Source organism: Dipodomys merriami, unplaced genomic scaffold (assembly GCF_024711535.1).
Source record: "Dipodomys merriami isolate MVZ:Mamm:240054 unplaced genomic scaffold, mDipMer1.0.p SCAF_142, whole genome shotgun sequence".
NCBI classification, from domain to species: Eukaryota; Metazoa; Chordata; class Mammalia; order Rodentia; family Heteromyidae; genus Dipodomys; species Dipodomys merriami.
The window spans coordinates 2643322-2666407 of NW_027202738.1; the positions used below are offsets into that span (position 1 = coordinate 2643322).

The 23086-nt window shown below is 45.2% G+C and overlaps 1 protein-coding gene across 2 annotated transcripts in view; it reads right to left on the minus strand.

Annotated features, from left to right (window-relative positions):
• Nucleotides 1-1357: 1357 nt before the first annotated feature.
• Nucleotides 1358-23086, minus strand: part of LOC138826388 (intraflagellar transport protein 81 homolog) — a 154966-nt gene continuing 133237 nt past the window's right edge. Inside the window, exons 21-22 of one of the 2 annotated variants that reach the window (XM_070021493.1) lie at nucleotides 3547-3635; nucleotides 1358-1536 (exon numbers count right to left, since the gene is read on the minus strand). In XM_070021493.1, coding sequence (XP_069877594.1) covers nucleotides 1467-1536; nucleotides 3547-3635 — 159 coding nt within the window. In that variant the 3' untranslated portion in view covers nucleotides 1358-1466. Of the gene's footprint in view, nucleotides 1537-3546; nucleotides 3636-7285; nucleotides 7328-23086 lie in introns of those variants that run through there. The other variant, XM_070021495.1, reaches the window with a different exon arrangement.

A 23086-nucleotide genomic window follows, 5' to 3' on the forward strand; every position in this document is an offset into this window, starting at 1 on the left:
ACAGGGAGCAGCAGAGTGATGCTGTCCTGACTTAGCCTCCAACAAGGCTCATCTATCATGTCGGGAGCTAAACAACTTCCTCAGATGCTCCTGGAACATAAATCAAGAGCTCTAGCTTTAAGAAAGCTGTGCACAACTTTAGCCCACAGAAATACTCGTCCTCATAGTCCTTCTTCCTGACCTTTCAGACACAGGGCACTAGCAAGTTACAACTGCAGACACACAGACAAATTGCTTGCAAGTTGTTACAACTCAGCTTCATGGAGCCTCAGCCCTCACCTATAGATGGGTCTGTGCTGCAGCTACTTCTTGGGTGTCAGGTGGAAATCAAATGAGATAATTCCCATACAGTACTCAGGACAGTACCTGGTGAGCATTAACTCCTGTATCCCCGCCATTTCCCCATCATGGCTAATGGTCATTTTCAGGGACAGAGAAAGAAAAACAGCAAGCTGGCACCAGTGGCTCATGCCTGTGATCCTAGCTACTTAGGAGGCTGAGATCTGAGGATCAAGGTTCAAAGGCAGCCCAGGCAAGAAAGTCTGTGAGGGACTGGGAAGGTGGCTTAGTGGTAGAGTGCTTGCCTAGCATGTGTGAAGCCCTGGGTTCCATTCCTCAGTACCACATAAACAGAAAAAGCCAGGAGTGGCACTGTGGCTCAAGTGGTGAGTCCTAGCCTTGAGCAAAAGAATTTCAGGGACAGTGCCCAGATCCTGAGTTCAAGCCCCACAATTGACAAACAAAAACAAAAACAAAAACAAAAACAAAAACAAAAACACCCCAGCAAAACAGCAACTCTGCCGGTACCAGTGTCAGCAAGAAGGCTGTGAGCCAGTGCCCCCCCTCCCCATCCCCCACGATTCATAATGTCCAAGCCTTCTTTCTCCTGGGGAGTCGGTGCCAGGCCTGGCTACACTTGGCAATCTCTGGGGCCTCCGGCTGGTTTGAATTCTCATAGAAAACCCCAGTGGGTACTTGGACCCGTTGGAGCAGAGACAAATTCAAACAGGCAGGGAGGCGGTGAAAGGTGGAACAAGAAATCACCACAAAGAGTGTTCCTTCACATTCTAACACCCCCCCCCAAAGCTGTGGTTTCCACAAAAGGCCCCACTTTGGTAGACAGGCAGAGGAGCTAGCTTTTACAAAAACTCCTTCCTTTCCTACATACTTCCCCCATAGCCTCATAACGTAACAACATGTTTGGCTCCCAGCTGAACAGGTAAAGACATGAAGGCTTTTCTGTTTCAAACTACTGGGTTGCCAAAGCCTTTGCTGTGTCTTTGGGTTGTGGGTTAATGGGTGACCAGCAGGCAGACAGAGAGAGGCAGGTTTCTGCCTAACGTAGCAACATCAGCACAGCCTAGGGCATGTGGCACAGCAAGAAGGCAGGACAGGAGAGGCGGCCTTGAGTACACTGACCTTTGTCCTTGTTTGCTCTTGGAGAGGGTGGACCCTGCCAACCGCCTTCATCTCCCAGGGCCTCTGCCAGGGACTCCTGGCTGGTCAGCCTTCTCGGGGACTTGAGGCAGCCTGGGCCTGGTGGGGGACAAGCAGAGATCTCCGGGTGATTAAAGGGTGCTAGGGAACCTCTGTGGGAGCCCAGTGGGCATGGGGGGCTTGGCGGTGGTATGTGCGAGCCCTTGTCCCTTTCTGGCTCTCTCCTGGCTGAGGGCTTATCATTAACCAACCATCTAGAAGCCAGGACAACCAGTGTTGAGCTGTGAAGGTGGAGGGGAGACATGGAGGCGGGACCCCACCGCTGGGGTGCGGAGCTCGTCCCCCTTCCAGCTCTGCTCTCTGATGTGGACACGCTCCTTTTTTAGCCTTTCTTACTGCCAAATAAGTGGGTGTCGGTGGGAGGGGGGGGACCCAAGTTCTCACTGCTGGTGAGGTTGCCTAGCTTCCCTGAGCTGGACACAAATAGGGCCATGGAGACACGCGTAGAGTGGGGACGTGGGGGTTCCGGCTCTCTCCAGATAAATCCTCCCAGGATCGTTTTTGCTTTCTTTCTAAACTCAAGCCCAAACAAGGCTTCTGGGGTTTGAGGCCGGCCGAGCCAGCGAAGCTGCTTTCCCTGGGATGAGGCTAATGGTTTCTTTTCCCTCTGAAGCTGGGCCCTGCTTCCTGTGCCCTCCCCTCACGGGGGGCACCCCCTCTGCCAGCTTCTTCCCGACTGGCAGGAGGGCCCTGGAAGGTCAGCGAGAAGCATCTTTCCCTTTCGCAAATAAACAAGGCCGGCCCATGTGCTGGAGGACTTGGGGTATATTAATAGCCAGATATTTTGTTTTCCTGTTCTGGTGCTTATCCCCTCCGACTGTATGGGAGATAAGAGGACACACAATGTTCCCCAGCAGCAGCCCTCTGCCCCTCCCCCAGGGAGAGGCAAAGGGAGGTGTGTGTGCATGTCTCCGTTTAAAGCCATTACTGATCTACCAACTCTGAGAAAATAGACTTAAAACGTTTATGTACAGTCTCTCTTGGCTACTGTTGCTGCTCAGCAAAGAAACTCTATATTGTTTAAGCCCTCCAGGCAAACAGGTTGCAAGGCAACCTTCAAACAATAGAAAATACCCCAAACTAAAAATAAAAGGCAGGGAGAATATAGTGGTGCTTGGATGAACCAAGGCCAAAGTCAAGGCCAAGGAGAATGCCATCAGCTAAGCCATCTGACCCGCAGCTACTTCTGCTTGTGCCCTTCTTGTCTGAGTTTCTTACAATCCACACATCTGGGGCCCCACTGGAAGTCCTGGAGTCGCCCTCCTTCCATGTTCATCAGCACCTTCTAAAGGAGATCTAAGGCCTAGAGAGGCCCAGGGACGTCCAAAGCCCAGCCTAGCACTTCTGTCCCATATGGCTCCTGTTGTGACCACAACCAGGTTTCCCACTTCTTCGAGGTCCTTACAGATCCAGGCAGGACAGGGCCAGGGCTCAACAGAATCAGCTCGTATATGAGAAAGGAAGTATGACTGAGCAGGCTGGAGTGAGTGACAGAAAGGGGCCACAGATCAAGGAGTGCAGGCGGTCTCTAAGAAGCTGGAAAAGGCAACATGGATCACCTCCTAGAGCCTCCAGAAAGGACGGAGCCAAGCCAATACTTTGACTTGCCCCTGATAAAACCTGCTTTGGATTTCTGACCTGCAGAAAAGGAAGATAATATATTTGTGTTCAAATCACTAAGTTTGCAGTGATTTGTTACAGCGTTCATGGTAAAGTGGGGGACATGAGACACTTCTGTTTTGGGGCACTGAATATTCCAGCACTGCAAGCAGATGACTGGAAAGGCAAGGGGTTGCCCTCTGTCTTCCTGATGTGTGTAGACAGAGAGAGCTGGCCAGCAAGGGCACTGGACCTGGGGCTGGCACAGCTAGCTCATGGCTTCCTACAAACTGTTATACACAAAACAAGAAAGCAGGCTGCTCTGTGTTTTTTGTCCACTGGCAGGGCAGATGGATCGATAAGATTGTTCTATGGGAGATCTTGAGCAGCTAGGATGTTGTTTTTTCTCCCCCAAATTTGTGGGCAACCCAACCAGTGACCAGATCAGACCTGAAAGGGAAACTAGACGATAGAAAAGTCACCTCCACCCCTGCTTCAGGTTGCTGGACAGAAATCACTTCAGATTTTCCAGGACTGTTCTGGAAGGAAACAAACAGGAGACTAAGGCACTTTTCATTTGTGAGCAGGTTTGCTTTCTCTCTGTCTGACCTGGTTAAAGGTCTCCTAGGGACTTGCATAAGAGGAGCTATGGGATTATATCTACCTCAACCAAAACAGTGCATTTCTTGAGTCCCCTATCTCCTAGAGGCACAAAGGACCTGAAAACCAAAATTTACTCCAATCTTGGAACTTTTTGGAGATAAGAACTATCTGCCTAGCCGGGCGCTGGTGGCTCACACCTGTAATCCTAGCTACTCAGGAGGCTGAGATCTGAGGATCGCGGTTCAAAGCCAGCCCGGGCAGGAGAGACTGTGAGACTCCTATCTCCAATAAAACCACCAGAAAACCGGAAGTGGCGCTGTAGCTCAAGTGGTAGAGCACTCTCCTTGAGCTGAAGAGCTAAGGGACAACGCCCAGGCCCAGAGTTCAAGCCCCACGACCGACAAAAAAAAAAAAAAAAAAAAAAGAAAAAAGAACTATCTGCCTAATTTCATATTTTGGGACCCTGAATTATAAAGAGAGAAAGCACCATGGACAAAGCCACACAGCAAGCTAGACTGAGCCAAAGCAGAAAACAGCTTCCCCTCTCCTAGCCAGCAATGTCCTGGGGTTTGCCTGCTTAGTTTCAGGCCTTGGCTGAGCAGGTCAGTAGGGTGTGGCCTCAGGGTAGGTGGTCTGGTGGAATGCAGAGATCTAAAACCATTAAACTTGTCATCACAAGCAAGCCAATGTCTCAGTGGAAAGATTTTCCAGAGCAGGGTTTCTCTCTCTCTCTCTCTCTCTCTCTCTCTCTCTCTCTCTCTCTCTCTCTCTGAGAAAGGAGGGAGAATTTAGAAGCAGTCATGGGAGGGAAGATGCTAAGCAACCTCTAGGGGGCAAGGTATTTGACTTTACTGTACAGAAATAAACTATGAAGAGGGTGTTTTTCTGTTTTTTTTTTTTGGTCAGTCTTGGAGCCTGAACTCTGGGTCTGGGCGCTGTCCCTCAGCTCTTCAGCTCAAGGTTAGCACTCTACCACTTGAGCCACAGCGCCACTTCTGGCTTTTTCTGCTTATGTGGTACTGAGGAATCGAACCCAGGGACTCATGCATGCAAGGCAAGCACTCTACTACAGAACCAACTTCCCAGCCCCACTTCTGGTTTTCTGCTGGTTGATTGAAGATAAGAGTCCCATGGAGAGCCGGGCGATGGTGGCTCACGCCTGTAATCCTAGCTACTCAGGAGGCTGAGATCTGAGGATTGAGGTTCAAAGCCAGCCCGGGCAGGAGAGACCGTGAAACTCCTATCTCCAATAAACCACCAGAAAACAGGAAGTGGCGCTGTAGCTCAAGTGGTAGAGCGCTTGCCTTGAGCTGAAGAGCTGAGGGACAGCGCTCAGGCCCAGAGTTCAAGCCCACGACCGACAAAAAAAAAAAAAAAAAAAAAAAGAGTCCCATGGAGATTCCTGCCTGGACTGGCTTTGAACTGTGATCCTCAGATCTCAGCTTCCTGAGTGGCTAGGATTACAGGTGTGAGCCACCAGTGCCCAGCTCACAATTTTTTTTTCTACCATCAGCATAGCCCTTTCCCTAGTCTCTCCTTCATCTCCCTGTTCCTCCCTCCTTTACCATCTTTCTGAGAAAGCCTAGAGTTTAACTTCAGGAGCAAAGCTAATCCATTCCCTAAAACTCCTGCCAAAGGGTCTGGGCAGGTTTGTATTGAGTAGCTTAGCTGGGCCTTCATGAGTCAAAGCAGATACATCATAAAAGAGTAGAGCTGAGGTGACTGTGAAACTCCAATTCCTGGGCAGCTTTTCATCCATCCTCACTCAGGTCATTCTATTCATGGCACTGCCAATGGGTGTCTTAGATCCCTTCATAACAGAAAATTGGGTGGCTTGAAGCCTGACAGAAATGTTTTGGGCCCTATCATCCAGTTTCAAGGCCTGTGAAATCTTTTTTAAAAATCAGGATAAGGGCTGGGAAGGTGGCTCAGTGGTAGAGCACATGCCTTGCATGCCAGAGGCCCTGGGTTCGATTCCTCAGCACCACATAAGCAAAAAGAAAAAAAAAGCCGGAAATGGTGCTATGGCTCAAGTGGTAGAGCGCTAGCCTTGAGCTGAAGAGCTGAGGGACAGTGCCCAGGCCCAGAGTTCAGGCCCCATAACCGGACCCCCCCAAAAAAAATCAGGATAAGATATGCACAATATAAAATTACCATTTTAACAAAATATAAGTTCAGTGGCATTTAGTACATTTACACTGTTGTGTAACATTCACCACTATTCTAGGAGTACAAAACTTTAAACAGATAATGTCGCTGTAAGGGCCAGTATGGACTTCTTTGGTGATATCTTGCTTGTACTTGTATTATATTTGGTACCTTTTTAAGGTAGCAAAAATCCTCTGGTGCTACGTAAGAGCAGGAACAAACGCTTTGGTATTCAACCCAACTTCCTTTTCTACTTTCTTTTTGGGCTCCCCAACCTATCACTTATTTATTTCTAGGCCAATCCAAGGCTGAACCAGTTTCATATATTCCTCCAAGTCTTCAAAGTTCTCCTTTTATTTTTCCCCCACAGAGTTTTAGTTGATGCTCATCTTTTCCACTCAGAGCTAGAACTTATTTATTTTTTTTGTCGGTCATGGGGCTTGAACTCTGGGCTTGGGCGCTGTCCTTGAGCTCTTCAGCTCAAGGGGAGCACTCTACCACTTGAGCCATAGCACCACTTCCGGTCTTCTAGTGCTTTATTGGAGATAAGAGGCTCACGGAGTTTCCTGCCTGGGCTGGCTTTGAACCATGATCCTCAGATCTCAGCCTCCTGAGTAGCTAGGATTACAGGTGTGAGCCACCAGCGCCCGGCAGAGCTAGCATTTATTAAGCCACACCTCCAGTCCCAATTTTTTTGTTTAACTAGAGATATGAGTCCTGAGGATGTGTCTGCTTGCGCTGGCTTTGAACCCCAATACTCAGATCTCAGCCTCCTGAGTAGCTAGGATTACAGGCTTGAGCCACTGGCGCCTGGCTGATTCCCTAACCTTTATTTGTCTCTATCTCCAGTCCTGATCTCTCCCAGAATCATCAGATTCCTAGATGTAACTCCTCTCTGACAACTCCTCTTTAATGCCTAATAGGTACTTGAAATTTAACAGAGACTAAAGCAGATTTCATCATTTGACCTACCAACCTATAGCTGCTTCTCCCTTTTCTAATTCAATATAAGACAAAATCTGAAAGTCATTTCAAGCCTCTGAAAGAGGTCTCTTCCTCAATGCTCCCCTCCCCATGCAGAACATCTTAACTGATACTATTTCCAAAACACGTCCTAAGTCTGTCTGCCTTTTCCATTCTTGGTCTTTCCATTCATGGTCCTGGCAGACCATGGCATCTCCCTTGCTTAATAGCTTTCTAGGTCTCTCAGGACTTAAAGAAGAAAATACAATGTCCTTACTGTAGCTTCAACGTTCTTCTGAGTCTGGACTCTGCACACTTCCCCCATCTCATTTCAGATCACTCTCCCGACTCTATCCTGGCTGCACTGGACTTAGGCGCTTCTGACTGAGCAGCCTCTGTGCTAGGCAGACACTGTCTAGAAGGCTCATCCATGCGTCATCCACGGCTGGTCCCTTCTTATCACTTACATCTTGGTTTAAATGTCACATTTTCAGAGAAACTTGTCTGCACATCTCATCTAAAATGAACAGAAGGTTAATTTGGTATAGTGATATTTTTCTTGCTTATTTAATGTTTTCGTCCTGTAGAACAAAAGCTCCATAGCAGCAGGGATTTGGAGCTTTCTGCAGGGACTCTCAGGGCCTAAAACAGTGTTGGATGTAGAACAGATGTTCCCTTGAAAAACGGAAAAGGAACAAAGAAGAATCAAACATTGGACTGGTTTGCAGCTCAGTTGCAAAGCGCTTGCCTAGCAGGTGTAACGTCCTGGGCTTGATACCCAGTAGCAAAAAAGAAAAGACAAATTAAAAGAACCAAAAGTACGGTGGAAAACTAGATTCCATTACAAACCAATACCTCTGAGGAAGTCGAAGCAAAACTTACTTTTTTTTTTTTTTTTTTTTTTGGTGCCAGTCCTGTGGTTTGAGCTCAGGGCCTAGGCACTGTCCCTCCACTTCTTTTTTGCTCAAGGCTAGTGCTCTACCACTTGAACCAAAGCTCTACTTCTGACTTTTTTTTTTGACTGTCATGGGGCTCGAACTCAGGGCCTGGGCACTGTTTCTGAGCTTCTTTTGCCCAAGACTAGCTCTCTACCACTTAAGTCACAGCGCCGCTTCAGATTGTTTTCTGTGTATGTGGTGCTGAGGAATGGAACCCAGGGCTTCATGCATGTTAGGCCAGCACTCTACCACTGAGACACATTCCCAGCCCTACTCCTGGCTTTTATTTTTTTATTTTTTTTGGGTCCGGTCATGGGGCCTGAACTCTGGGCCTGGGCACTGTCCTCAGCTCTTCAGCTCAAGGCTAGCGCTCTACCACTTGAGCCACAGCACCGCTTCCGGCTTTTTTCTTTTTGCTTATGTGGTGCTAAGGAATCGAACCCAGGGCCTCATGCATGTAAGGCAAGTGCTCTACCACTGAGCCACCTCCCCAGCCCCTCTGGCTTTTTTTCTTTTTGAAGTTTATTGGTAATAAGTCTCTTAGAGTTCCCTGCCTGGGTTGGCTTCAAATTGTGATCCTTAGTTTGCAGCCTCCTGAATAGCTAGGGTTACAGGTGTGAGGCACTGGCACCTGGCTTGAAGCAAAACTTTCTTAACAAAGCAAATCTGGCAACAAGCTGATTTGAAAACTTAGATGAAAATAATCAGTACCCAAAGTAGCAACAATAGCAACCAAAAAAATCTTGAAAAAGAAGAACAAAGTCAGAAGACTCAAACTTCCTGATTGCAAAACTTACTCCAAAGTGCTAAGGTAATCAAGGCAGTGTGGTACTGGCTTGTGTATATATGGACATGGACAGAATTGGAAGCACAGAAATAAATCCTCACATTTATGGAGAACTGATTTTTTTTTTTGGTCAGTCATGGGGTTTGAACTCTGGGCCTGGGCGCTGTCCCTCAGCTCTTCAGCTCAAGGCTAGCGCTCTACCACTTGAACCACAGCACCATTTCTGGTTTCTGGTATTTTTTTTTTTTTTTAACTGGAAGTAAGCGTTTCAGGGACTTTCCTGCCTGGACTGGCTTTGAACTGTGATCCTCAGATCTCAGCCTCCTTAGTAGCTAGGATTAAGTGTCGCTGTAGCTCAAATGGTAGTGCTCGCTTTGAGCTGAAGAGCTGAGGGACAGTGCTCAGGCCCAGAGTTCAAGCCCCACGACCGACAAAAAGTAAAACAAAACAAAACAAAACAAAACAAACCTGTCATCTGAGTAGCTAGGATTACAGGTGTGAGCCATCGGTGCCCAGCTGAGAACTGATTTTTGCAGGAGTGCCAAGATAATTCAATGGTAGAATGGTAGAATCAATACATGTTATACCATAAGCAAAAATGAACTGAAAATGGGTCATTAACATTTAGTTTTACAGATGAAACTGCTAAAAACTCCTCAGATCTCAGCCTCCTGAGTAGCCAGAATTACAGGTGTGAGCCATTGGCGCCCGGCTTTTGTTTCCCTTTTTGTGCTGGTACGGGCCCTGAATACAGGCCCTCACATTCTCACTTGGCTTTTTTTGCTCAAAGCTGGTATTTTGCCACTTGAACCACAGCTCCATTTCTAGTGTTTTTTTGCGGGTTAACTGGAGATAAGATTCTCATTTTCTGGGCTGGCTTTGAACCATGGTCCTCAGACCTCAGTCTTAGTAGTACCTAGGATTATAGGGGTGAAGTACTGGCACCTGGCTTAGGCAAAACCTGTTTTGATACAACACCAAAAGCGTAAGTGATAAGAAAACAACAGATAATTTGGAATTCATCAGAAGTGAAAGCACTTTTGCTTCAAAATACACCATTAAGAAAGCATAAATGAGGGCTGGATGTGTGTGTGGGTTAAGTGACAGAGCACCTACCTAAGCAAGCACAAGGCTTGAGTTCAAATACTAGTACTGCAGGAAAGAAAAAGAAAGAAAGAAAAAGAAAGAAGGGGGAGCGGCAGGGATGGGAGGGAAGGAAGGAAAGGAAGGAAGGAAGGAAGACAGAAAGGAAGAAGGAAGGAAGGAAAAAAGGAGGGATAAAAAGAAAACCCAGAACAGGAAAAAAATATTTATAAAGCATATGTTTGATAAGAGGCTGTATACAGAATACATTTTAACAAAACTTTTTTTTTTTTGTCGGTTTTGGGGCTTCAACTCTGGGCCTGGGTGCTGTCCCTCAGCTCTTCAGCTCAAGGATAGCATTCTATCATTTGAGCCACAACGCCATTTGTGGTTTTCTGGTGCTTTATTGGAGATAAGTGCCTCATAACCTTTCCTGCCCAGGCTGGCTTTGAACTGAGATCCTCAGAGCTCAGCCTCCTGAGTAGCTAGGATTACAGGCTTGAACCACCAGTGCCTGCTAACAAAACTATTATAGTACAACAATAAAGACAAATAACTTAATTAAAACAATAAGCAAAGGATATAGAAATGGCCCATAGCCGGGCGCTGGTGGCTCACGCCTGTAATCCTAGCTACTCAGGAGGCTGAGCTCTGAGGATTGCGGTTCAAAGCCAGCCTGGGCAGGAAAGACCATGAGACTCTTATCTCCAGTAAACCACCAGAAAACTGGAAATGGCGCTGTGGTTCAAGTGGTAGAATACTTGCCTTGAGCTAAAGAGCTGAGGGACAGCGCCCAGGCCCAGAGTTCAAGTCTCATGACCGACAAAAAAAAAAAAAAAAAGGCCCATAAGCCATTAGCTTATTAGCTCTCAGAGAAATGCACAACAAAACCACAATGAGATACTACTTTCTGCCTACAGCATCTATAAACAACACAGAGGGCAATAATAAATGTTGGCAATGGTGTGCAGAATTTGGAACATTCATACTTTGCTGGTGGGAAAATAAAATGGATTTAAAAAGGTTTGCAGTTTTTTACAAAGTTAAACATGGAGTTCCCATATGACTCAATAATTCCACTCCTATCTATATACCCAAGAGACTGAAAACATGTTCGCACAAAAGCTTGTACATGAATCTACCACAGCAGTCAAAGATGGGAGCAATCCAAATGCCTGTCAGTTGTTAGTGGATACACAAAATGTGATATAAACTATTCAATGGAATAGAGTCAGTCATAAGAAAGTGGGAAGAAAATTCTGACAAATCCTCGAGCATGGGTGACATGGACAACAAAGTTACTTTTTTTTTTTTTGGGGGTCCGGTCGTGGGGCCTGAACTCTGGGCTTGGGCCCTGTCCCTCAGCTCTTCAGCTCAAGGCTAGCGCTCTACCACTTAAGCCACAGCACCACTTCCGCCTTCTTTCTTATATGGTGCTGAGGAATCAAACCCAGGGCCTCAGGCATGCAAGGCAAGCACTCTACCACTGAGCCAACTTCCCAGCCCCGGACAACGAAGTTATAAGGTCCTAATGCTACCTGAAGCCAGTCAGTCAGAAAAAGACAAATACTACAGGATTCTCTTTGTATGAGGGATACAAAGTAATTGCATTCATATGAACAGAAAGAGGATAAGAAGAGGGATGTGGGAGTTTTTCAATAGCTATAGTTTCATTTTTTCTTTTCTTTTCTTTTTTTGGTTGGTCGTGGGGCCTGAACTCTGGGCCTGTGCAGTGTCCCTCAACTCTTCAGCTGAAGGCTAGCACTCTACCACTTGAGCGTCAGCCCCACTTCCGGCTTTTTCTGCTTATGTGGTACTGAGGAATTGAACCCAAGGCTTCATGCATGCAAGGCAAGCACTCCACCACTGAGCCACCTTCCCAGCCCCTAGTTTCACTTTTTCAAGACGAAAAGAGTTCTGGTAACTGAAGGCACAGAAATTTGAGATGTATTCTGCATACTTAAAACAGTCAAGATGGTGAATTTTACAGCAGTGCATTCAACTACATTAAATGAAAAGGAATTATAACAACATGCACCACCACATAGATGATCTTGTTAAAGGTATGCAGAAGTGGTGCTGTGGCTCAAGTGGTAGAGTGCTAGCCTGAGCAAAAAGAACTCGAAGACAGTACTCAGGCTGAGAGTTCAAGCTCCAGGACTGGCAAAAAAAAAAAAAAAAAGCCGGGCACTGGTGGCTCACACCTGTAATCCTAGCTACTCAGGAGGCTGAGATCTGAGAATCTCGGTTCAAAGCCAGCCCAGGCGGGAAAGTCCGTGAGACTCTTATCTCCAATAAACCATTAGAAAACAGGAAGTGGTGCTGTGGCTCAAGCGGTAGAGCGCTTGCCTTGAGCTGAAGAGTGCAAGGGCAGTGCCCAAGCCCAGAGTTCAAGCCCCATGACCAACAAAAATAAAAAAATAAAAAAATAAAAGTTCCCACAGGTCAGATACATTTGTACAAAAACAACCCTAAACTAACACAAAGGGTTTACAGAAGGCTTTCAAGGCCTGATAGCTGATTTAGCATCATGTACTATTTATTTTTATTACAGGATTGGGACTCATACTTGCTAGGCAAGCACTCTACCACTTGAACCACACCCCTAGCCCTTTTTTTGTTTTCATTTTTTTTTTCCAGGTGTGTTCTCAAGTGTTTGCTTGGCCCAGCCTGGAATATAATCCTATTCATACTTCTCACCAAGTGAGGGAGGTGTGCACCGCCACACCCAGTTTATTGGTTTAGATGGGGTCTTGCTCATGCCTTGAACTGCATTCCTCTTGACCTTTGCCTCCTGAATAGGTAGTGACAGGAGGAAGCCACCATGCCTTGACATACAGCAATGTGTGTGTGTGTGTGTGTGTGTGTATGTGTGTGTGTGTGTGTGTGTGTGTGTGTGTGTGTGTGTGTGTGTGTGTGTGTGTGTGTGTGTGTGTGTGTGTGTGTGTGTGTGTGTGTGTGTGTGTGTGTGTACTGCAGCTCAAACTCAGGGTTTCAAACTTTTGCTCAGTTTTTAAGCTCAAGGCTGGTGCTCTATCATTTGAGCCACAGCTTCACTTTGGCTTTTTGGTGTTTCTTTTTTTGTCAGTTATGGGGCCTGAACTCTGGGCCTGAGCACTGTCCCTCAGCTCTTCAGCTCAAAGCTGGCACTGTACCATTTAAGCCACAGTGCTACTTCTAGCCTTTTCTGCTTATTTAGTGCTGAGGAATTGAACCCAGGGCCACATGCATGCAAGCAAGCAATCTACCATTGAGCCATCTTTCCAGCCCTGAGATAAGAGTTTTAAGGATACAAAACCAAAACCAAAAAACTAGTTAGGATGGAAAGTTTTATGTTTTTAAAAATTAAAATTTTAATATTGAGTCAAAAGCTTTAATAAAATTTTTACTCCCATTGTTGCTAGTGTATGACAGACATGGAAAGAATTTTCTAATTTGGTGGCTGTGTTTGTCTTTACTTTTATTTAACTCCTGGTAGACTATGAAAACAGATCACTTGGTTTAATTTTGCAATTATTTTTACTTCCCAATTCCTGTTTGATTACACAATTTTTTTTTCTTTTTTTGCCAGTTGTAGGGCCTGAATCTGGGCCTGACCGCTGTCCCTCAGCTCTTCAGCTCAAGGCTAGCACTCTACCACTTGAGCCACAGCACCACTTCCGACTTTTTCCACTTATGTGGTACTGAGGAATCAAACCCAGGGCCTCATGCATGCAAGGCAAGCACTCTACCACTGAGCCACTTTCTCAGCCCCAATTATACAATTCTTTTGGTTACAAATGGAAAAAGGAAAGTTTATGTGCCAATCTCTTATTTTTACTTTTTTTTTTTTTTTGGGTCCAGTCGTGGGGCTTGAACTCTGGGCCTGGGCGCTGTCCCTCAGCTCTTCAGCTCAAGGCTAGCACTCTACCACTTGAGCCACAGCGCCACTTCCGGCTTTTTTCTTTTTGCTTATGTGGTGCTGAGGAATCAAACCCAGGGCCTCAGGCATGCAAGGCAAGCGCTCTACCACTGAGCCACCTTCCCAGCCCTTTTTTTTTTTTTTTTTTGCCAGTCCTAGGGCTTGAACTCCAGGCGTGGGCACTGTCCCTGAGCTTCTTTGTGTTCAAGGCTAATGCTCTACCACTTGAACCACAGTGCCACTTCTGGCTTTTTCTGAGGAGTTTATTGGAGATAAGTCTCAGAGCCTTTCCTGCCTGGGCTGGCTGACACCTGTGATCCTCAGATCTCAGCCTCCTGAGTAGGTAGGATTACAAGCGTGAGCCACTGGTATCCAGCTTATTTTTACAATATTAATGGGGAATGAGAGATGTTTTTACACACACACAATTTTTATAAAAAATATCGTAAGAAAATTGAATTGGGGGGGGATTGACAATTTGGCAATATCTATTTAATTTTTTTTGTTTACACAGAATTTCCCTATGAAGCCCTTGAAATTCTCCTGTCAAGTGCTGAGATTACAGACATGAACCACTATATCTGTCTTCCTTGAATTCTGGCTTCTGTTATTAATTTAAATCACACTTCTGAACCCAACAATTCCATTTTTTCTTATAGATAATACTTGAATAAGAATACAAACATATATGTAGACTGTTCAATGAGGAATGTGTTAATTAACTGTGCTGTATTCATACAGTGGAACATCCTACTATTATTAAGATAACTCTATATGTGCATCAGATTGCAATTCACTACTTAAGAAGCAAGTTGTACAGAGGGGCCCATCAGCTGCACTGAACATTGATGAAAACGAACTAAGCAACTCAAGGGCAGCGATGGGAAGGAGGGAATGAGAGGAATAGAGCGAACAGCTAACACTAAGCAAAAGGAAAGAAATGTACATAAGACCTGATGTGGAAGAAATAGCTGTATTGTCAAAGCTAATAGAATTCACAAACTTTATAGACCACGATAATGACAATTTGTCTCATTGTAATTGTAACTTTATGTATCACTATCTCACAATACTGTAAAATTTGTGAAATTTATGTAATCACTTAATCACAATAAAAATGATAAAAAAGAAGTTGTAGGAAGTAAAAATAATCTTTTTTGTATAAAATTTAAAAAGAATGTAGATATATGTGGCTTTGCCTGGCGCTGGTGGCTCACGCCTGTAATCCGAGCTACTCAGGAGGCTGAGATCTGAGGATCGCGGTTCAAAGCCAGCCCGGGCAGGAGAGACCGTGAGACTCCTATCTCCAATAAACCACCAGAAAACCGGAAGTGGCACTGTAGCTCAAGTGGTAAGAGCGCTCGCCTTGAGCTGAAGAGCTGAGGGACAGCGCCCAGGCCCAGAGTTCAAGCCCCACGACTGACCAAAAAAAAAAAAAAAAAAGAAAGTCTGATTATTAAGGGTATAATTCATTTGAACAAGGAGGAAAAAATAAATGAGAATAAAAAACAATGAAGAGGGCTGGGAAAGTGGCTCAGTGGTAGAGTGCTTGCCTTGCATGCATGAGGCCCTGGGTTCAATTCCTCAGCACCATATAAGCAGAAAAAGCTGGAAGTGGCGCTGTGGCTCAAAGTGGTAGAGCGCTAGCCTTGAGCTGAAGAGCTGAGGGACATAGCCTAGGCCCAGAGTTCAGGTCCCACGACTGGCAAAAAAAAAAAAAAAGCCGGGCGCTGGTGGCTCACGCCTGTAATCCTAGCTACTCAGGAGGCTGAGATCTGAGGATCGTGGTTCAAAGCCAGCCCGGGCAGGAGAAACCGTGAGACTCCTATCTCCAATAAACCACCAGAAAACCGGAAGTGGCGCTGTAGCTCAAGTGGTAGAGCGCTCGCTTTGAGCTGAAGAGCTGAGGGACAGCGCCCAGGCCCAGAGTTCAAGCCCCACGACCGACAAAAAAAAAAAAAATAATAATAATGAAGATGATAAAAACCAAGATTTTTGCCGGGCGCTGGTGGCTCACGCCTGTAATCCTAGCTACTCAGGAGGCTGAGATCTGAGGATCACGGTTCAAAGCCAGCCCGGGCAGGAAACTCCGTGAGACTCCTATCTCCAATAAACCACCAGAAAACCGGTGTAGCTCAAGTGGTAGAGCGCTCGCCTTGAGCTGAAGAGCTGAGGGACAGCGCCCAGGCCCAGAGTTCAAGCCCCAGGACCGACAAAAAAAAAAAAACAAAAACCAAGATTTTAATTAAGCATGTTAGATATGCTTCCTTAAATAAGTGCATTTAGATTGTGCAATGAAAAGATCAAGGTACTATATATCGACATGAAAAGAAACCTTGATTTGATGGGACTGTAAACATTTGGATAAACTAAAATTCTACATTCTACATAAAGCTAGATATAAATTCCATCTGTGGAAGACACAGATAAAAAGAGTGTAGAGTCAGGTGCCAGTGGCTGACACCTGTATCCTAGCTACTCAGGAGGCTGAGATCTGAGGATCATGGTTCAAAGCCAGCCCAGGCAGGAAAGTCCATGAGACTTATCTCCAATTAACCATCAGAAAACCAGAAGTGATGCTGTGGCTCAAGTGATAGAGGGCTTGCCTTGAGCTGAAGAGCTGAGGGACAGCGTTCAAAAGCCGACACCCCCCCCCCCCACAAAACCCAAAAAACATATTTCAGCTGACAGTGATCATCTATGCACATAATCTCAGCTACTCAGGAGTGGAGGCAGGAGGAATGTACAGTATGAGGCCAATCCAGGCAGTTAGTGAGATCCTGTCAAAGAACAAGCAAACAAACGAACAAAAATAGAAGATAAAGGGCTGGGTGCCTAGCTTAGATGGCAGAAGCTTGCTTAGCAAGTGCAAAGCGCTGGGTTCAATTCTCATTACTGCAAACGCATAGATATTCCCACTCTGATGTTTTCTGGGGGAAAAATGTTTTTTGGCAAAATTCACATTTTTCTATTACTTAAAATGATCCTTTCTCTTGAGTTGTTTTCCTCATGAAAACTTTCCTTAAGCATGACAAATCTTAGGAGCATTCTGCAGTACATCTCTCTCTTTTTTTTCCCTTATCTTTATAATCACAGTTCAAAAGTTACCCAGTTGGAGGAGTTGCTCATGCCAGGAAAAGTAAACGTTATTGCATAGCCTATAAAATCAATCAACTGGGCACTATGAACCTTTATTTACTTAATTAGGGCAGTGTGGTCACTTTAGCAATTGCTGTAATTCAACACCAATAAAATAATGGAAATGTACACGTAGGACAGCAACACCCATACGAAACCTGATTTTTTTTTTTAAAGGAGTAAATGTCAGATTAAAAATAAAAGTCCAGCCGGGTGCCGGTGGCTCATATCTGTAATCCTAGCTACTCAAGAGGCTAAGATCTGAGGATCGAGGTTCAAAGCCAGCCCGGGCAGGAAAGTAAAACAAACAAACAAACAAACTTTTGTTGTTGTTGTTGTTGTTGGTCATGGGGTTTGAACTCTGGGCACTGTCCCTGAGCTCTTCAGCTCAAGGTCAGTGCTCTACCACTTGAGGCACAGCACTACTTTGGGTTTTTTGGGTTTTTTTTTGGTCTGGTCATGGGGTCTGAACTCTGGGCCTGGGCGCTGTCCCTCAGTTCTTCAGCTCAAGGCTAGCACTCTACCACTTGAGCCATAGCGCCACTTCCGGCTTTTTTTTTCTGCTTATGTGGTGCTGAGGAATCGAACCCAGGGCCTCATGCATGCAAGGCAAGCACTCTACCACTGAGCCACCTTCCCAGCCCCTTCGGGGTTTTTTCTGTATATGTGGTACTGAGGAATCAAACCCAGGGGTTCATGCATGCTAGGCAAGCACTCTACCACTAAGCCACATTCCCAGCCCATAGAAGGGTCATCTTTAAAAGCATCATAGATGGGAAGTTTTACAATCTATTGTTTATCTGTTCTAGATCATTCTCCTTGTGGCTAACAATGACATGATACTCGACACCAAATCAAGCAACAAGGAATTCTGAGAACCAGTGACACTGTAAAGTATCATAATATGACGTGTTTATTTTTTCCATGTGGTAAGGGTGTTCACATATATAACAGTATTTTATCAGGAATAAATGTATTGCGCATGCTGGAGACTGTTGCTGACAACATAGTCATCTCTATAAATGCTGTAATTACTGCTGGGTGTAGTGGCTAAAGCCTGTAATTCTAGCTACTCAGAACGGGGAGGTTGGGAGGCCAGTCAAGGCAAAAAGTTCTGGAGACCTCATCTCAATCAGTAAGAGCTGGGCATGGTAGCTCATACCTGTCATCCCAGTTATGTAGGTAGTATAAATAGAAAGACCGAGGGCACGAATTCATAACCCTACTTCAAAATAACTAAGGGGTCAGGCACTGGTGGGTTTTAGCTACTTAGGAGATGAAGATCTGAGGATAGTGGCTTGAAGCCAGCCCTTATGCCTTATCTCCAATTAACCATGAAAAAGCCAGAAGTGGAGCTGTGGTTCAAGTAGTTGAGCCCTAGTCTTGAACACAAAAGCTCAGGGTCAGTGCCCAGGTTCTGAGCTCAAGCTCTAAGACTGTAGTATGTGCACATATGTGCGCTTACCCCCCGACCTCCACCCCTACCCCCACAAGGAAAAAAGAAGTCTGTGGGCATGGTTCACATGATAGAATACCTGCCTACCAAACATAAAGCTGAGTTCAACCCCCAAAATTGAAAGAAAAAAAAAGATAAAAAATGGAAAATGTTACTATCCCTGGTAATATGTTATGCAAGGTAATAGTCAAACTGTTAATTTCTGTTTGCTTCAAAGTGAAGCTGCTTTATCAGAAAGGTTGCCTAAGTCTTGTCTCCTTTGGCCATGACAACAAATTAAAAATGGAGCTGCTTAAACCTCCAAAATATGCACAATAGCAATTGAGAGGATGTCACTTGAATGACACAGGCCTAAATGTAGACACACATGGAAGCTGACTTTGGCATCAGGCCTGAGCTGGACCAGAAGACTTTCTATTGTCATCAGAACAGGTGGCAATACCTCACAAGGGGATGGATGTCAGGGCCTTCAAAGTCTTCTTTTAGATCTTACATCAAGCTACCATGAACCTGGGCTGCACCCAAACTTTGAATGCCAGAAAGCAAAGGCAAAGGGTTAACTGTTTGTGGTTTGGGTTTTTTTTTTTAAATTTCTTAGAAGCAAAAATATTTTAAAAAGCAAAGACAGCTCAATTTTTGATTACAAAAAGGCACTTTGATGAAAAGCAAATGTATTCCTAAATGTATTTTGAAGTGGATAGTTAGAAAGCTAATATGCAGTTTGTGGGCTAAATATATCATTTCTTTTAGAGGCAGAACATATTGCTGGGGGTGGGGGGAGTCCTCTAGCAGAGGACTGGTTGGATTTTCAACGTTGGGGAATATTCAGTAGGCCCAGAGAGAAGTCCTAAAGTAGAAACGTAGCTGAGTCCAAGGTCATCACTCCTGTTTCCAAATATATCTTGAAACAAATGCAAGAAGGGCACTTTGCTGAGTGTTATCTGGACATATATAGTTTCAATCAAATTCTTCAAGAAGTGTCAGAATAAAAGCTGAACATTTGTTTGACATGGCCAAGTCACCAGCAAGTACGTCTCTTGGACGGCTGAGGCTATCCTTGGCACCTGCCATTATTACAATAAAAACACTTTTCCCTAGGGGAGAGAGGAAGGAGTATGATGGAAGGGGTGACTCTGATCAAGATGTGCTGCCAGGGCTGGGAAGGTGGCTCAGTGGTAGAGTTCTTGCCTTGCATGCATGAGGCCCTGGATTTGAGTCCTCAGCATCACATAAGCAGAAAAAGCCAGAGGTGGTGCTATGGCTCAAGTGGTAGAGTGCTAGCTTTGAGCTGAAGAGCTGAGGGACAGTACCCAGGCCCAGAGTTCAGGCCCCACGACTACCACTTAAAAAAAAAAAAAAGATGTACTGCACTCTTAAGTGGACATGATAAATTGCAACCTATTTGTATAACCATTTGTAGGTTTAAAAAAAACAACAACCAACTTTCCCTACTCTGAGAAAAAGAAACCCAAGCCAGGCACTGGTGGCTCATCCCTATAATCCTAGCCACTCAGGAGGCTAAGATCTGAGGATTATGGTTTGAAGTCAGCCCAGGCAGGAAAATCTGTGAGACTCTTATCTCCAAATAATCACAGAAAAAGCTGGAAGTGAGGCTATGGCTCAAGTGGTAGAGCACTAGCCTTGAGCAAAACTGAGCACAGAGACAGTGCCTAGGCCAAGTTCAAGCCCCAGGACTGTCAAAAACAAAACAAAACAAAAAACTCCAAGTACACTGAAACATGAACTTTGAATTGCTTCTCACATTAAAAAAATAGGAAATCACATAAAAGCTTATCAAAATGTCTCCCAACAAAAACATTTAAAAATAATCTGGACCTCCCCCCAAAATAAATAAAAATAATCTGGGGCTGGGAATGTGGCTTAGTGGTAGAGTGCTTGCCTAGCCTGCATGAACCCCTGGGTCTGAGTCGTCAGTACCACATAAACAGAAAAGGCTGGAAGTGGTACTGTGGCTCAAGTGGCAGAGTGCTAGCCTTGAGCTAAAGAAGCTCAGGGAAGACAGAAAACCCAGAGCTTAGACCTTCATCCTTACAAGCAGCTGCTTAGACTTGCTTTGTTCTGAGTAAAGCTAGGGGAGAGGACAACATAGAGCTGAGCTCACCGCATGGGAGCCTGGTGGACTTGGCCTGAAAACTTCGATGCCCCATTGGTTTTTTACCTGACAGAAGAACAGGAGAAAGACATATTCGGCCAAGGGGACACATTCCTCCCCTGCATTGAGAAACACAGCCACACCCTCATTCAGCTGGAGCCCTGGTTCACAGCCACAGGCCACACTCAAGTCACTGTGGTGGGTCCACCAAAGGCCAGGCAGTGGCTCAGGAACATGGTTCAGTATTTGGGCACCAGGATGCTCGTTGTCAAGCCCAAGGTTTGGAAATGCTGCAGCATGTCCAGAGCCAGCCCCTCACCAAGGAGGACTTGGCCTTTTCTTTCATTGCTTGTCCTGACACTGTGTTCCTGCTGTCTTAGCAACCATAATGAGTGATCCCTTCTCTCAGGCTTCCTTAAGAATAGGGCTTGATGCTCCTAGGGTTCCCTGCAATTAATTTTGTCATAAAGACTAACTTCCCTGGGAAGCTAAGAAAGACAAGGAAGGTATGGTGCAGGTTGGAATTTGTGGCCAGCCCCTCAGGGCTTCTAGGCATATGTCTGAGGGATGTCTCTTAAATATAAGGATGTGTTCTCATCTAAAAACTTATTATTGAATAATGATATGTAATAAATAAGCTCTGTCATGTTAAAAAAAAAAAAAAAAAGCTCAGGGACAATGCTCAGGCCCCGAATTCAAGCCCCAGACTGACAAAAGCAAAACAAAACAACCCCCCCCCCCTGCCAAACAACAAAAGATCTTCTTTAGTTTCCAACTCCCTTGCTCAGCACCACCTTCCCTATCCCTTCCCCCTGGCTGGCATCTCAGGGTAGCCCCTTCTTGGGGGTCATTTTTTCCCAGGGAGTTCTTGCTTCTTTCTTTTCTTTTCTTTCTTCTTTTTTGCTCAGTTGTGGGGCTTGAACTCTAGGGCTTGGGTGCTGTCCCTGAGATTTTTTTGCTCTACCAGTTTGAGTCACAGCTCTACTTTCAGTTTCCTGGTGGCTAATTGGAGATAAGAGTCTCCCAGACTTTCCTGACCAGGCTGGTTTTGAACTGTGAGCCTCAGATCTTAACTTCCTGAGTAGCTAGGATTACAGGCAGGAGCCACCAGCTCCCGTTATTCTTGCTCTTCTCTGAGTCAAATTCCACACAGGCTTCCAAAAGAATTTGTATGTCCCTCTCTTCTTCCAGCTTGCCCAGGTTGGTGTAGCCAAATGTGCTCTTTTCCTTTTGACCTGGAACTCTAAAGTTCAAAGGGCCTAAACTCCAAAAAGATTACAGTGCCTGTCCACACTACATGCAGTGGAATGAAAAGAAGTATGAAGATGTCTAAAGAGTTCTGCTTTTCTAAGGAAGACTCCTCTAATTCTCCGGAAGCAGGGGTGTTGGCTGCTTGCTGGCTAATCCCGAAGGCACATTATTTAATGTGGGTTGCATTTTTCATCTTGAGCACTACACTTCTTGTTTCTTCCTTTCCCTGCTCCCCAGGCTTCTAACAACTGGACACAGCAGGGGTGGCACAGGTGCTCAGCACTGGCATCGACCACAGTTTTCCAGAGCACTCCATTCCCTGGCCTAATGTTGACTGTTCCATTTAGAAGCCACATCTCACCCCTCTTCCAGAAGGCCCAGGTTGATTCCTTCCTATTTGATGAAGCTTTTTCACTGGGTTTTTCCTTTTCTTTCCTTCCTCCACCTCCAGATGGGGTCTCACTATGTTATACAGTCCCAAGTGCCAGGATTATGGACATGTGCTCTGATGCTACTGTGGGCCTTGATTTGTTTTGAATGACTTAGAGCACACAATATTTAGCCTTTAGTTATTATGTTTTTATGCTTACTGCTGTTTAATATGCTGTACATCTTTGCTTTTCTTTTATAGTTTAGCTGAGTGCCAGCACATTAAATTAGAGTAGTCCCTACCTCTTATCCTTGCAAATGTGTTTCAAGACTCAGTGGATGTCTGAAGCTAAGAACATTACCAGCCCTATATATTGGGTTTCTTCCCCCCAGCAGAACATACTTACAATAAAGTTTAAGGGCTAAGGATGGCTTAGCAAACACAAAGTTCTGAGTTTATATCCCAGTACTGCCAGAAACAAAATACAAAAAAAAAAAAAAAAATACTGAGGTGCTGGGAAGGTGGCTCAGTGGTAGAGTGCTTGTCTAGCATGCGTGGGGCCCTTGGTTCAATTCCTTAGCACCATATAAGCAGAAAAAGCTGGAAGTGGGGCAGAGGCTCAAGTGGTAAAGCGCTAATCTACAGCTAAAGAGTTGAGGGACAGTGCCCAGGCCAGAGTTTAGGCTCCACGACCAACAACAACAACAAGAAACTGAAAAATTGACACGTTAATAACTGATAATGAAATAAATATTATACTGTAAGTTACTTGGAGTGTGAATTATTTCTAGAACTTTTCAGTTATTATTTTTGGACTTCAGTTAAATGGAGCCTACTCTCACCCTCTTTATTAATCCTTCCTCTTTCTTTTTTTTTTTTTTTTTGGTTGTGGGGCTTGAACTCTGGGCTTGGGCACTAACCTTGCGCTCTTCAGCTCAAGGTGAGCACTCTACCGCTTGAGCCACAGCGCCACTTCTGGTTTTCTAATGGTTTAATGGAGATAAGAGTCTCATGGACTTTCCTGCCCAGGCTGACTTTGAACCACAGATCCTCAGATCTCAGCCTCCTGAATAGCTAGGATTACAGGCGTGATCCACCAGCGCCTGGCTAATCCTTCCTCTTTCTTCCTTTCAAAATTAACTGCTTCTTCCACTGAGCTTTGTTCTCTGCATACAGAACAACTGTTTCGTTTTGTTTTTCTACATACTATCCAAGCCTTCTAGACAAAAGTTTTTGAAG